Genomic DNA, 14985 nt, shown 5'->3' on the forward strand with positions numbered 1-14985 from the left:
CTGAGATCCACTTACACGTTCCACTGACTGAGCCGGCCATGTGCCCCTCATCTTAAAACTTTTGATGATCTTCTATAAATCTTAATGGAATTCACTCCTTAAGACAAATGCCACATCTATATTTCTTTCTGGGCCCTTCTATAACTTGGGTTTAGAGTCAGGATGCTGTGGTATAACAGTATTAAGGTTCTTAGAAGCATTTTTGCTTAATTGAAATAGTCTACCTGATGGTGGACACTCTTAAGACTCTTTCAGGCTGCCTTGTTTACCAGAGAGAATCTAAAAGAAATGCCTCAAGATTCTTTGATGTTCTACTAAGCAATGCCCTAAAAATCTTTCTAAAGTCTAACAAAGAATCTTTTTTTTTTATTTTTATTTTTTTATTTATGCTAGGCACACAGGGAGAGAGAGAGAGAGGCAGAGACACAGGCAGAGGGAGAAGCAGGCTCCATGCACCGGAATCCCGACGTGGGATTCGATCCCGGGTCTCCAGGATCACGCCCTGGGCCAAAGGCAGGCGCCAAACCGCTGCACCACCCAGGGATCCCCCTAACAGAGAATCTTTAAAACCACACTTCTGAAAGCTTTACCTTGTGGTCATGCTTTACTTATAGCACCCTGGGCTTGTTCTCTGTGCTGCATCATTTCTTTGAGAAACTTTAGATCCTTGGAAAGACTGTACCAGACCCTCTGGATTTCCTCTAAATTCAGCTCAGAAACTGAGCCATTCCTTGAGTGTTTTTTGTGTTTTGTCATATTCTGCCAGAAGCCAGTTGGCGCTTGATCATTCTGCCTGGAGACTCCTTTAGCCAGATTCACAATGTAATTATTCACAATAGAATGTCGTCTATTTTTACATTCCCTGCAGGACAGGGGTCATTAACTGTTCTTCCAGGATGGAACAGTATTCAGGTACCCTTTTCTCCAGCCTACAGCAATGTTTTCCCTCCTGTCTATCAAGACTTCATCAACAGTCTCCTGGCAGCCCTTCCAGATTTTGCTAACCCTCTTTGTGAGGGTCTTTAAGACTTTGCCAAAGCCAATGACACATGTTTTAAGTTAAATTTCGTCTTTATTCCCTCACCACGATCAGTCATGCAAACTGCCCAGGGAAGTTTTTAAATGGCCTCAGGTAAGTGCTCTCTGCTGCAGGACAGACCCTAAGGAGCTAACTGTTGGAGACTCTTCTGACTACACTCCCTGGAGCCCTGCAAGTCCTTCCTCCAAGGGGGCTCTGGGTGGTGCATCTCTGTGTCTTCCATGAATAGTACTGCCCTGGAGCTGGCTTCGATCAGCTCATGCAAGCTAATTGTTAGCTCTTTATTGTGTTCAGTGACATCATCTAAGTACCCTAATACTGGCCATTGTGGGAGAGTTTACATCATAGAAATTAGTAAATGTCACAAATCAGGATTTTTCTTTTCCTGGAGAGCCAGTTTACCAGCACACCTCTGAATGTAATCAATGGATAATTAACATTGAGTGTTTTATTTATCCTTTCTATGCCCCAATCTTCTTATTTGTAAAATGGGACTGATAATACTACCTATGCTATAGAGTTAATACGAGAATAAAATGAGCTAACACATGTAAAATGCTTGGACAATGCCTAGCACACAGGAAGTGTTCAGTAAGTATTAACTATTATTTTTACAGTTGCTGTTATTACTGTTATTGCTACCTTAAACTTCCATTGGATTTTCATAGAGAATAGGCTAAGTTTCTGAGTATGTCATGCAATGACAATAAATCTGACAGTTCCAACCACAGTTCCATCATTTCTGGAACTCAAAACTATTTTTTCATCTCCAAACCTGGGTACACATAGGTACCTTCTGCCAGGAAAGCCCATCCCTCCCTTGCCTATCATCTTCCAGACAATTTCTTTTGATTCTTCTTATCCTGATAGCACTTTATTGTGGTTCCTGGTTTACATCTGTTTTCCCTTGTGAGTCCAGGTTGGGTGTGCTATTTCTCCGTGTCTTCAGCACAGTGACAGAGGTGGTAAATACTTGTTGAATGAAGGAATGGAAGTTGCCTGGGAAGGTGGGGAAAAGGATAAGTAGCCTAATAGGATAATAGTAACTTTTTTGCTTAAAGTGGCCATAGGTACATGGTATAGGGCAATGATCCAGGACCCCAGTTTTAGGTTTGGCAGGTCCTCGATTTGTCAGGCAGTGACCCTAATCGCCTTCACCCTCTTTACCTGAGGTCCGACTCTGCCCGTCTTTCATGATGGTTCAGATGTCAAGTCTTCTGGGAGGTGTTTCCTTCCCTCTGCTCCTCCACAGCTCTGCACCCACATCGTCATCACCAATCACATCATTCACTCTCCTGGATTTCCCGATCAGAATCCAGTAGTGTTGTTGCATTTCCACCCGATCCAGAGGGGTGACTATCTGGGGGATGGCGTCGCGTTGTTCACAGACCAGTGAATTCATCCTCCCACCCCCACCCCCCACCCCAGTCCTCGCCTGTTTCCCCCGAGTGTGACCCGGCACCGCGGCAAACACCTGCCAGGGCTGCGACGTGGTGGCAGGCGGGCGGGCGGACATTGCGGACGGGGGGGCGAGGGGGCAGGAGAGCGGGTGCGGGAGAGCGGGCCGAGGCGTCGGAGCCCGGGAACGGGGGGGGGGGGGGGGGGGGGGCGGGCCATGGGCCGGGCGGGGTGGGGGGAGGGGGGTGGGAGGGGCGGGGCGGGCCGTGGAGGGGCGGGCCGTGGAGGGGCGGGGCGGGCCGTGGAGGGGCGGGGCGAGGGCGGGGCGGGGCGGGGCGGGCCGTGGAGGGGCGGGGCGGGGCGGAGGGGCGGGGCGGGGCGGAGGGGCGGGGCGGGGCGGGCCGGGCGGGAGCGGCGCGCGCCGGGAGCCGAGCGGACCGTCCGAGGAGGCCGCGCGCGGGAGCCGGCGATGGGCCCCGCGGCGGGGCTGGCGGCGCTGCTGGCGGTGCTGGCGCTCCGGGCGGGGGACCCGGCAGGGGCCGCGGCGCGGGGGGACACCTTCTCGGCGCTGACCAGCGTGGCGCGCGCCCTGGGGCCCGAGCGCCGGCTGCTGACGCTGCTGCGGCGCTACCTGCGCGGGGAAGAGGCGCGGCTGCGGGACCTGACCAGGTGAGGACGCGCGCGGGAGCCGCCGAGGCGCCTGCGGCGGGGAGACCGAGTCAGAGGGCGAGACCGAGGCGCGTGCTCTCGGGGCGAGTGGCTCAGTCTCAGTCACCCAGCGTGGGACCCCGGACCCGGTTGGAGCCTGGGTAAGAGCCTCTCCGGACCGGGAGGCTGAGACTCCGTGGCCCGGTGTGACCGTCAGCCCCCGGGTCACCCTGCGGGGGACCCCGAGACGCTGTGTCGCACAGCGTGGAGCCTTCCACTCCGTCGTGCACCCACAGTCGCATCCCAGGTCCATCCTCACACGGCCTACCTGATGCGCTGTGGAAGTGTGGCGGGAGTGACTCAGGACCAGGAGGACCTCGCAAGGCGCGGTGGCAAGCTGTGTGGGCCTCCGGCTCTGTGTCACAGGGACACAGCAGACTGCAAAAGTAGAGGGAGAAAATACTGTGTGCCTGTAGCCCTGTGTGTGACCGAGAACCGGTGGTTAGCATGAGGTGACGTTCTGTGACCATGGGTGAGATTTACATGCCTTTGGGTCTGGATGGGCACGAAGCTATGGACATCTTTGCATCACCCTGGATGCTGATGGTACTGCTCACTTTATGAATAAGGCTTCGTGTTCATTAACTCTTTCAACACGCCTGTTTGAGTGCCTGTTATGAGCCAACCGCTCTTCCAGGCAGTGGGGATAAAATGGTGAGCAAGACCCAATCCTTCCCTCAGGGAGCTTGGAGTCTGTAGCATCATGATTATTAATCAGAGATGTCCATTGTCTCCTTTGCTTGCAACTCTCCCTTCTCTTCCCACACATAAGAGCTCTCTCAATTCTAAATACAAGAAAACTGCGATTTAATATATGTATATTGGGCAGCCCGGGTGGCTCAGCGGTTTAGCGCCGCCTTCAGCCCAGGGCCCGATCCTGGAGACCCCCGGATCGAGTCCCACATCAGGCTCCCTGCATGGAGCCTGCTTCCCCCTCTGCCTGTGTCTCTACCTCTCTCTCTCTCTCTCTCTTTGTGTCTCTCATAAATAAATAAATAAAAATCTTTAAAAAAATAATATATGTATATTGACGCCAAGAAAAAACTAGGGGAAAACCATACTTGATACTGGGGGATTCTAAGTGTGGCACACACAAGCAGATGCTCAGCTAATTCTCTTTGCTATACAATCAGCAAACTCTAGTGCTACACACCGTGGCATAAAATACTATAGACTTGGCACATTGGGGCACTGCAATCCTGTATTGACTGTCAGTGCCAAACTATGAAAAATGAATGATTGTATTATGTGATGCATTGTGTTGTGTGTTCTCTGCTCCAGACATGAAGAAGCCTACAAACAGTGGTGTAACCACATTGCTATCTGAATACATTAATATAACTCTTACATCATCTGACCCTTTGCTGAGCTGACAAAACAGAGAGCTGTCTCACAATGTACTGCTGATAAAACTGGGCGAGCGTATGTGATAGTAATACTAATTCTGGGGCGAATGCGAAGAATGGGAAGAAGGCGTGTGGGACACCATGACTGTGTGAGAGAGCCCCTGTTGGAGAGAATCAAACACACACAGTGTGAAAGACCTTGTTTGTTAATCAGTGGTGACTGAATGATGATGTAATTTGGTATATCCTCTTAAGTATGTAGCTTGCATAGAAACAGTTATATTCATTTTAAATTTACTATTAGGGGACGCCTGGGTGGCTCAGTGGTTGAGCATCTGCCTTTGGCTCAGGTCGTGATGCCAGGGTCCTGCAATGGAGTCCCACATCAGGCTCCTTGCAGGGAGCCTGCTTTCTCCCTCTGCCGTGTCTCTGCCTCTTTGTGTCTGTCATGAATAAATAAAATCTTAAAAAATAATAATAAATAAATAAACAAATAAATAAATTTACTATTAGTTTGAAATAGTGTGAATATACACACATGCACATACACAAAATATATGTGTATTATAACAGTAAAATATATGTGTATTATAACAGTAAAAGATAATAATTTCAATAATTTCAATCAAAAGATAAAAATTTCAATAATTCTTGTCACTCTTTAGAGTTGCATAGTTGTCCAGTGTTTTATGGGCCTACTCTATAAAGCAAAATGTTTTATTTTTTAAATTTTTTAAAAATATTCTGTTTATTTATTTAAGAGGGAGAAAGAGAACATGCGTAAGAGCACAAGAGCACGGGGAGGGAGAAGCAGACTCTGCTGAGCAGGAAGCCTGAGGTGGGGCTGGATCCCAGGACCAAAGGATCATCACCTGAGCCAAAGGCAGGCACTTAACCAACTGAGCCACCCAGGCGTCAAGCAAAATGTTCTAATTCTGTTCTTAGTCCATGCATTGGAGTCTAGGTTTATTGGTGGGAATAAAAAACTCTTCTCTTTAATTTGAGATTCCAGCATGTTCCCTGCTACCCATGTGCTCATTCTCATACCACTAATCTCTTTATTTGGGTGGCTCAGATAGAGATGAGGGTTCAAGATCATGATGCTGGGCCTCTCACGGAACAGGTTCAGAACAGAAAGTTTGCAGTGTGGATCAAAGTGACTGGTGGAGGGAGTGAGGGGCTCCAATGCTGGTCTCCTTTACTGTCTCATCACCATTGTCCTCAAAGCTTTGTCACAGGACCCTAATCTCATTTGCTTCTTACACACAATGCTTTGAAATAGGTTGTATGACTCTTAAAAAAATGAGAATTCATCTAAAATATGAGAAAACTAAAGTTTAGTACCTTATCTGAGATTATAAATCTAGTAGGTAGCAAATCCAGGACTAGGACATAGTTCTTTTGGTTGTTTCTTCTATTATGCCATGATGTCCTTACTGCTTACTTTATCTGATTTGCCAGGACCCAGACCAAACCCCCCATTACTACTGAGGTTTTATGAACAGCTGGAGTACATAGTGGTTAAGGGTCTGGATGCAGGAATTTAACAGACCTCTGTTTGAATCCTTGGCTCTGAGCTTGGGCAAGTTCCTTTACCTCTTTAAGCATAGCTTCCTAATTTGTAAAATGATGATAATGATAGCACCTACCCCAAAGACTTGGAGGGAATAAGTACCATATAAAGGCATTTATCATTTTACTTGGAATGTAATAGGTGCTCAACAAAGTTAGCTCTAGCTGTATGATTTTTGTTTGAGAGTGCCTGGTGAAAAACTAGACCCCGCCTTTGGTTCTAAGCAGAGAAAGCCCAGAAACAAAAAAGATTCAGAAAAATTCTAGATTCTTTTCTCCTATGATTTATGAACATTTAATTTCGGAAAGTTCAGTTTGATATTTTAGAGTCTGTTCTTTAGTCAGGATCTAAAACCTAGTGAAATATTCGCTTTTTAAAACAAGTATTTTGGCAGTTCCTGATCATTTTCCTATAGTCTCAGTCTGGTGATCTAATGTAACTTGAGATGTTATTTCTAAGGGCCTCAGTTGTTATTCTTCTTTAAATTTATAAATTTAGACGTAAAATATTTTGGAGGTGCCTGGGTGGCTCAGGTCATGATCCTGGGGTCCTAGGATTGAGCCATGGCTGGCTCCCTGTTCAGCGGGTTCTCCGTTTCCTTCTGCTTGGCCCCCTATGCTCTCTCTCTCTCTCAAACAAATAAATAGAGTCTTTTTAAAAAAAGAAATAAAATATTTTAAGATTTTTTTAAAAAAGAAAATATTTTTCAATGTCGAAACTATTCCTTACCCCAAGTTAATGAATAAAAATTTTACTAATATATAGTTAACCCCTAGCTTTTTTTGTTGTTACAGTTTAAAAAAACTAGCAAGATTGAAAGAGTAATAGTTGCAATAATTTTTGTGTTATGAATTAAGCATTCAGAATGTCTCAGAAGAACTGAGACAAAGCCATTTCTGAATTCCTAAGGAGAAACATATTGAATTAAAATAGCCTATGTATTACTGTTGGATAACCTATCCAGGCTATGTTTAATGCAGGATTGGGTTGCAAATTTTATGTGCAGATTCTTGAAGCAAAGGATCTGATTTTCCACTCTCAGCAACATTTGTTAAAGCAAAAAGCCATTTAGGAAAGCCGGGGGTTTGAATTCAACATCCAGTTACTCGGTCTCTGAAAACCAGCTATTTGCTCAGAGGCTGGGAATGGGGCCAATGTTTGGATTCCAAACCAGTCTCAGATATCTGTTGATAGGTTTTTTCTTTGTGTTACAGAAAAATGACGTGTCTGGATACTAAATTGAGTTATGTGCTGCAGTAGAGATCAAACCCCTACCCTAAATAAACTGACCCCATAATACACAGAGTGGGATGTGAAGAGAACAAGGAACTAGTGCTTTTGATATGCTGGAGGACGTGGGGAAAATTTTCACCTCTCTGCCTTGCTTCTTTCCTCTGATGCCTGTTAAACATTAGTGCTCAAACACCAAATGAAGAATCTATTTATTCAGTTATGGAAAAGATGATGGAAAGAAAGAATAGGATGTTGTGGTGAAAGGATTCACCTTTGAGACCTTCTAGACAAGACTAGTTCTATCATGTTATAGAGGAGGAAACTGAGGGATAGTTGGAAGCCGGATCTCTTACCAATCCAACTGTCTATAAAATTACTGCCCACTCAGCCTCAGTTGTCCTTGGATACTTACTCTTCAGGCTGGATTCAAGCCCAAGTCTCTGCTTGTAAGTGTTTTCGTCTAGCAGTGGAATATCTTTCACTAAGTAGTTCCATATGGAGCTGAAGCTAATGGGTAGTAAAAAAATCCCACACCCTGGTGGCTGGTTTAGTTTTTAAAGCTCTGGAGTAGCCGCTCTCAAAGTGCCTTGTTTCAGGGATCAGAGACATCCTGGGACTTGACAGAGTTCTCATTTCCTCCCTGGGGCACAGGCCCAGATTCTTGTTCCTTCGTTTATGCTTGAATTGAACTCTTGGCTCCTTGGAGGCACCTGGAGACAGTCATCTTCTATTTCAGTCTCCATGTCACAGTGGCGGGTTCCACCCTTGAGAAACCCTCAGGTCAGACTCAACTTCAAGAGATTGAATCCCCCCACCCTGCCACTCCCTCTGTTCTTCACTTTCATCTCTTTCTGCTCCCTGAAGTCTTCCAATCTGGCCAGAGGACTCATGTTCTCACCTCTCTTGTGCACATTCCTATAAATCCATATCCTTTTCACTTTGCATGCACTTTTTTCTTTTACTTCCATGTTGTTAATATATTGTTCTTGAAATCAGTAACTTTAAAACAAGGGAAACATTTTTAGAGGGCATGACTAGAACTCTTTTTGGTCTGCCTTATTATAATCAATAATTCGTAATATTAATCCCGATGGTGCATTAGAAATGGAATAGCCATAGTATCCCAGGAAAGGAAACAGCATCTTTTGCTTATGTGAACACTGTTGTAGGACATCTGAAGAGGAGAGAAATTAACTAGAAAGGGGATAACTTTTGGTCCCTCCATTTCTGGAGATTTTTGACACAAATCAGCAAGCCAGAGAGGCTGGAAGCATGCTGGACAACCTCCTGTCTACATCTCCTATTACAACCACCAGTTTGTATGTGGACTGCTTCCTAAATATCTCCCTTGAATCTATCCTGTTCTCTGACCCCACTGTCTTTAGTATGATTCAGACTCTCCATACTCTTGCTTACAGTTTTGAATTGGCCTTCTAACTGTTCTTTCTGCATCCAGTCATCCCTACTTCTCAACTCTACCCTCTCATAGATTCATATATGTAAACATAACATATCCAACTCTTACTTAAAAGCTTTTGGTGGCTCCTAATTGCACTCAGAGTAAAACCCAAATTTCTGAGGCACCTGGGTGGCTCAGTGATTGAGCATCTGCCTTTGGCTCAGATGGTGATCCTGGGGTCCCGGGATTGAGTTCCACATCAGGTGCCCCACAGGGAGCCTGCTTCTCCCTCTGCTTATGTCTCTGCCTCTCTCTGTGTGTCTCTCCTAAATAAATAAATAAAATCTTAAAAAAATCACAAATTTCTCAGCAGGACCTATGAGGTACTCCTCACTTCTCCAGTCTGATCTACCTATCAGCCTCTAGATATTGCTCCAGCAGTACCGAACGGTGTAGAATTTCCCCACCATTTCTCTCTGTCCCTTCGCATATGTTGAACTGTCTCCGCCTGGCTTTCCTCCCTTCTTCATTATTTGCATTCACTCAGCAAGCTTTGGTTTTATTATCTCCTCTGTGAAATCATCTCTGATCTGCTCTGGCCAAATTAATTACCTACTCTCCTTACTGCCCCCTAAGCCTTGTTCTTAAATCTGGTGTTGCATCTGTTTTGTAATTATTTGTCTCTTACCCATTAGTCTATGAGTCCTTGAGACCAAGTTTACGGTCTTATTTGAAATTCTGTTCCTAGCTCCTAGAAGAGTATATTTTAGTTACTCTTTCATAGAAATGTGTGTTGAATTTAGAGCAATGAGAAAAACAGCTATCTTCTTGTTCATGAATTTTCTTTCTTTTTTTTTTTTAAAGATTTTATTTATCTGTTCATGAGAGACACAGAGAGAGAGAGGCAGAGACATAGGCAGAGAGAGAAGCAGGCTCCATGCAGGAAGCCCAATGTGGGACTCCATCCTGCTACTCTGGGATCACGCCCTGAGCCAAAGGCAGACACTCAACCACTGAGCCACCCAGGCATCCCTTGTTCATGAAATTTTCTAGCATTGGAACTTGTCTTGCCTTCTCATCCCCAGCATGTAGCATGGAGTCTGACATCTAGCAAGTAACCAGTATAGACTGAGTTGTTGGATGAACAAATATTTGTCAAGCCACTGTGCTTTTGTACATGTTGGTCCCTGTTGGCTCAAAAAATATTCTTCCTATGATACAAAGAAGATGAGCATGGCCCCTGTACAGAGATGACATGTGAATTCGTGAAGTGTTCCATATTTTTGAACCAATGTGATGTACACCTGAAACTAATGTAACACTGAGTCAACTATATGCAAGTAAAAAAAAAAATTTCTTTGTCCTTTTTTTGTTTAGCTCCATGGAGAAACAATATGGCAAAATCAGCTGAGAACAAGTTTCTTTTTTTTTCTTTTCTTTTTCTTTTTTTAAAATTTATTTATTTATTTATGATAGACACACAGAGAGAGAGAGGGGAGGGGGCAGAGACACAGGCAGAGGGAGAAGCAGGCTCCATGCTGGGAGCCCAAAGCAGGACTTGATCCTGGGACTCCAGAATCCTGCCCTGGGCCAAAGGCAGGCGCCACACTGCTGAGCCACCCAGGGATCCCAGTTTCTTTTTTTTAAAATTTTATTTTATTTATTTATTCATGAAAGACAGAGAGAGAGAGGCAGAGACACAGGGAGAGGGAAAAGCAGGCTCCATGCACGGAGCCCGACATGGGACTCTATCCAGGGTCTCCAGGATCATGCCCTGGACTGAAGGCAGCACTAAACAGCTGAGCCACCTGGGCTGCCCGAGAACAAGTTTGAGTCAGAAGATTTAGATTCAAATCTGGTTTTGTCACTCACTGACAGTGTGGCCTCGTTTCAGTTTTCTCTCCCTTCAAACTGGGAGTGATAAAATCTACTCTGAGGGTTGTTGAAGGGATTAATTGAGACAAAAAATATATAAAGCACTTAGCAGAATGCCTAGTAGGCAGTAAAGGCTCAGTAAGTAGTGGCTTTGTTTAATCCTTTAGAACTCAGAACAAGTGCCATTTCCTCCGGAAAGTCTTCCATTATACCTTCTAATTCCCATCTGGGTTAGGGGCCCTGCCTACAAACGACTGTAACATTACATAGCTCACTTATAAGCTCACATATAACCTCATTTCTTTCCTGGCAGGTATCACATTTATTGCAATTATTACATTTTTGAGCTTCTATCAGATTCAAAGTATTGATTATAGAGTGATGAAGAGAAAGAAAGATTTTTTGATTTGTGAACTCCTTGAGAGCTCCACCTTGTCTTGCCTTTGTATCTCTAGCATCTAGTGTGGTACCTGATTTACAGTAATTGACCAGTAGAGACTGATTCATTGAATGAACGAATGAATGGACCTACTTCTGTTGTCTTGGTAATTTTCATGTTCTTTGTGCCTAATGGTTAGAATATTATGTGAGTCTCAAGGGGTTTATGTTTCATTTTTAACTACTCTAAATGTACATATACCGTGCCAGCCTTTGCTAAGGGCAGTGGCTATATCAGTAATCGAGATCATTCTACTCCTCTCTTCCAGATTCTATGACAAGGTGCTTTCTTTGCATGAGGATTCGGCAACCCCTGTATCTAACCCTCTGCTTGCATTTACTCTCATCAAACGCCTACAGTCTGACTGGAGGAATGTGGTACATAGTCTGGAGGCCAGTGAGAACATCCGAGGTAATGAGGAGGAGGGCTGGAGGGTAAGAGAAGATTCTATCTCCTGACTCTGGAAAGGAGAGAGATTCTGGTGGAATGTGATGAAGGGTAATGAAGTGGGTAGGTAATACTCCATCTTCTTAGCTTTAGCTATTATGAAGAACTAGGCCCCCTTGTTAATATGTCTATGAGACTGTACATAGAAGGCACTTTTGAGGTGCCTGGCTGGTTCAGATGGTGGAGTGTGCACCTTTTGATCTCGGGTTTTTTTTTTTTTTAATTTTTATTTATTTATGATAGTCACAGAGAGAGAAAGAGAGGCAGAGACACAGGCAGAGGGAGAAGCAGGCTCCATGCACCGGGAGCCCGACGTGGGAATCGATCCTGGGTCTCCAGGATCGCGCCCTAGGCCAAAGGCAGGCGCCAAACCGCTGCGCCACCCAGGGATCCCTGATCTCGGGTTTTGAGTTCCAGCCCCACGTTAAGTGTAGAGATTACTTAAAAATAAAATCTTAAAAAAAGAAAAAGTGCTTTCCAATCCATTATCTCATTTGATCTTTACTACAACCTGTGAAGATGTACAGCTTATATCATCCATTTACATATTTTTCTAGTAATTTCTATTAAACTGTACTGTGATCTGTAGCAAAGTTGGTTTCCTAATTTATTCTATTTTGTACTTGAAGAAATTTGTTGACTTTGAGGAAATTAAGAGGAAGAAGAATTGTCCTCACAAAGGGCAAGATTCCAGAAACAGACAGGATGGAACAACATATGTGTGCTTTAGTTTGTACTCTAGAGCTTATGTTCCTCATTCAGAAGATTGTATGTAGCATCCACTCTGCTCCCGGAGCTGTGCTGGCCATGGGGAATAAAAACACATAAAATATTATCTTTGCTCATGAAATATTGGAATAGGTGATCATGCCTTGCATAAATTAAATGCTCACCACCTGTGCTTTTGAACAGTGGATTGGTGTTTTTACTGCCCTTACAGCTCTGAAGGATGGTTATGAGAAGGTGGAGCAGGACCTGCCAGCCTTTGAGGACCTTGAGGGAGCAGCAAGGGCCCTAATGCGGCTGCAGGATGTGTACATGCTCAACGTGAAGGGCCTCGCCCGGGGCGTCTTTCAGAGAGTTGCTGGCTCAGCCGTCACTGACCTGTACAGTCCCAGGCGGCTCTTCTCCCTCACAGCAGACGACTGCTTCCAAGTTGGCAAGGTAACAGTATTGGGGCGGGGGGGGGGGGGGTGGGTATGCAGGGGGCTCAGCTCTAGTTTCTTGTGGATGAAATAACTCTATCCTGATTGCTTTTACATGCTTTCAGTACTTCCAGCAATCTTGGAAATTTGGTATCATTCCCCATTTTCAGATGAAGAAGCTGCAGTTCAGACACAGTAAATAATTTGCCCAAGGTTACACAATTTTAAGTTGTAGAAATACATTTTGAACTTGGGTCTTTTAACTCTGAATCCCATGCTCTTTCCATAATAACTAAGGTGATCACCTATGCAGGATACTTCACCTGAGAGTGAAGGAAGTATTACTAGTTACACCTAGACAACAGACATGAACTGGGACTGAGCTGGGAAAAATGGTCCTGGGGTCATTCCTAACCATAGCACCCTGCCAGCAGATGAGCAGCTTGGTGCAAAAGAGAATCAGAGTTTAAAGGTGGGGAAAGGGATAAAAGGTGGAAATGTGAGGTAAGGTCACAGAAATCTCAGCCTCTGAGACTTTCTGGAATCTCTTGCAGTATTTCCTAAGCATTTAAGAAATACTAGATTAAGTTAGTGTCAAAAAGCTGAGGCCATTCACTTTAACATTACTTGAGGAAATAGACTTCAGGAACCTTCCATATGAGATATTTAACTGATCTTTGATCATAACTTATAAGCACATTTGAGGTCATTTTACAATATACTCTTTGTTAGCTTTTGCCTTAAGAAGTAAGGTAGTAAATCCTTTTTAATTTTGAAGATGTATTGCGGGAGAGTGAATTTTCTCAGCCCCCTACAGTATTCATTAGCAGATCTGTGAGTGGGCATCATGTGCCCTGATTTCAAGTTTTGGGGATCAGTCTTCCAAATTAGTGCAAAGTGGATTGCCCTGAGCCCCTCTATGTACCATTTTTCCTTCTCTAAGATCCTGAATGGAATCAGAGCTCAATCATCATGTTCATGGCTAATTTGAATTTAAGCCAGTTAAATAGTTCTGTGTATGGTACCAATATATGCTTCATTCACAAGGCTTTTCTGAAACTCAAACCATATGTTGAAAATTCAGTAAGTCCCCTCCTGAAACCCTCACTGGCAATCTTTATTTCTGTATTTATTTACTTATTTTAAAAGATAAAACATTTCAAACATAAAACTACATAAAATAATGTAACAATCAATTATAGATGAAATGTGTGTTAAAATTTTACAATGTTTGTTTCAGATTTTTAAAGAGGAATTTGACATAAAACAGAAGGCATCAAAGTTAATATTAAAAAATAAATTTACATATAGCTCAATAAAGCCCCCTTCCTCTTTCTTCTCACCACTTTGACCCCTCCCCTCTACTCTACCCTTGCTAGGTTGCCTGATAACTATCCTGAGCCATACAATATATACATACTATCCTGGGTCCAGCTTCTTTCTGCACACTGCATCTGTGAAATTTACCTACCTTGTTGCATTTATTAGTAGTTCATTTCTTTTTATTGCTTAGTAGTATTCCATTGTATGAATATACCACATACTGTTTATCCAGTCTCCTAGTGATGGATACTTGGATTGCTTCCAGCGAGGGTTACTATGAATAAGGCTGCTATTAACATTCTTGTGTAAGTCTTTCTGTGGACAGTTGTTTTTATTTCTGTTGAATAAATAAATACCTAGGAGGGGTGTTGCTGGGCCAAAGAAGAAGCTTCAATAATTATTAACATGTGGCCAAATTTATTTCATCTACATGTCTCCAGTTCCTCCTCCATGGATTATGTTAAATCAGATCAGTCTTTATAGTTTCTGAAATTCTTAGTTGTTTAATTGTACTACCCTACTGTCATATCTGTTGACAGTTGCTCATGAATGATTATTTCCTGATATGGTTTATTATGTTTGTGAGCTTATTTAGCAGGACTTTTTTCCCCTCTAAAAGAATCTCTGTGACTGGAGTTGTAGGAATATTACCTCAAAGGTTCTGGGTTTTCTTCTTCTAAGTACTCTGGTAATATCACTGGCCTTAGATCCTTCTTTTTTTTTTTTTTTTTTTTTTTTTTGAGTATATTACATCTGCATGGCTTATTTATTTTATAACTGGAAGTTTGTTCCTTTTGACCCTCTTCACCCATTTCACTCACTCCCTACTTCCCACCTCTGGCAACCCATCTATTCTCTATATCTTTAGGCTCAGGTTTTCGTTGTTATTATTTGTTTTATGTTTTAGATTCCACATATAAGTGAGATCACATGGTATTTGTCTTTCTCTAATTTATTTCACTTAGCATAATACCCTCAAAGTCCATCCATATTGTTACAAATGGCAAACTTTCATCCTTTTTTATGGCTGAATAATATTCCATGGTGTGTGTGTGTGTGT

The 14985-nt window shown here is 43.6% G+C and overlaps 1 protein-coding gene, 1 long non-coding RNA gene and 1 other non-coding gene across 15 annotated transcripts in view; 2 read left to right on the plus strand and 1 right to left on the minus strand.

The window, feature by feature from the left end:
* LOC111091533 overlaps positions 1-2498 on the minus strand; it is a 74224-nt gene extending 71726 nt beyond the window's left edge. For 4 of the 7 annotated variants that reach the window (XR_005375663.1, XR_005375660.1, XR_005375661.1 and 1 more), the window contains exon 1: positions 2207-2497. This is a non-coding gene — a long non-coding RNA (uncharacterized LOC111091533). Of the gene's footprint in view, positions 1-2206 lie in introns of all 7 variants that reach the window. The other 3 variants (XR_005375665.1, XR_005375664.1, XR_005375662.1) reach the window with 2 other exon arrangements.
* The window catches only part of P4HA3 (prolyl 4-hydroxylase subunit alpha 3), a 42645-nt gene continuing 29108 nt past the window's right edge, over positions 1449-14985 (plus strand). For 5 of the 7 annotated variants that reach the window (XM_038568663.1, XM_038568665.1, XM_038568664.1 and 2 more), the window contains exons 1-3: positions 2892-3106; positions 11279-11421; positions 12398-12621. In XM_038568663.1, coding sequence (XP_038424591.1) covers positions 2907-3106; positions 11279-11421; positions 12398-12621 — 567 coding nt within the window. In that variant the 5' untranslated portion in view covers positions 2892-2906. The other 2 variants (XM_038568669.1, XM_038568668.1) reach the window with 2 other exon arrangements.
* Positions 9879-9981, plus strand: LOC119865092. The gene has a single exon (XR_005375955.1). It is a non-coding gene; the product is annotated as a U6 spliceosomal RNA (small nuclear RNA).

This window comes from Canis lupus, chromosome 21 (assembly GCF_011100685.1).
Source record: "Canis lupus familiaris isolate Mischka breed German Shepherd chromosome 21, alternate assembly UU_Cfam_GSD_1.0, whole genome shotgun sequence".
NCBI lineage: Eukaryota > Metazoa > Chordata > Mammalia > Carnivora > Canidae > Canis > Canis lupus.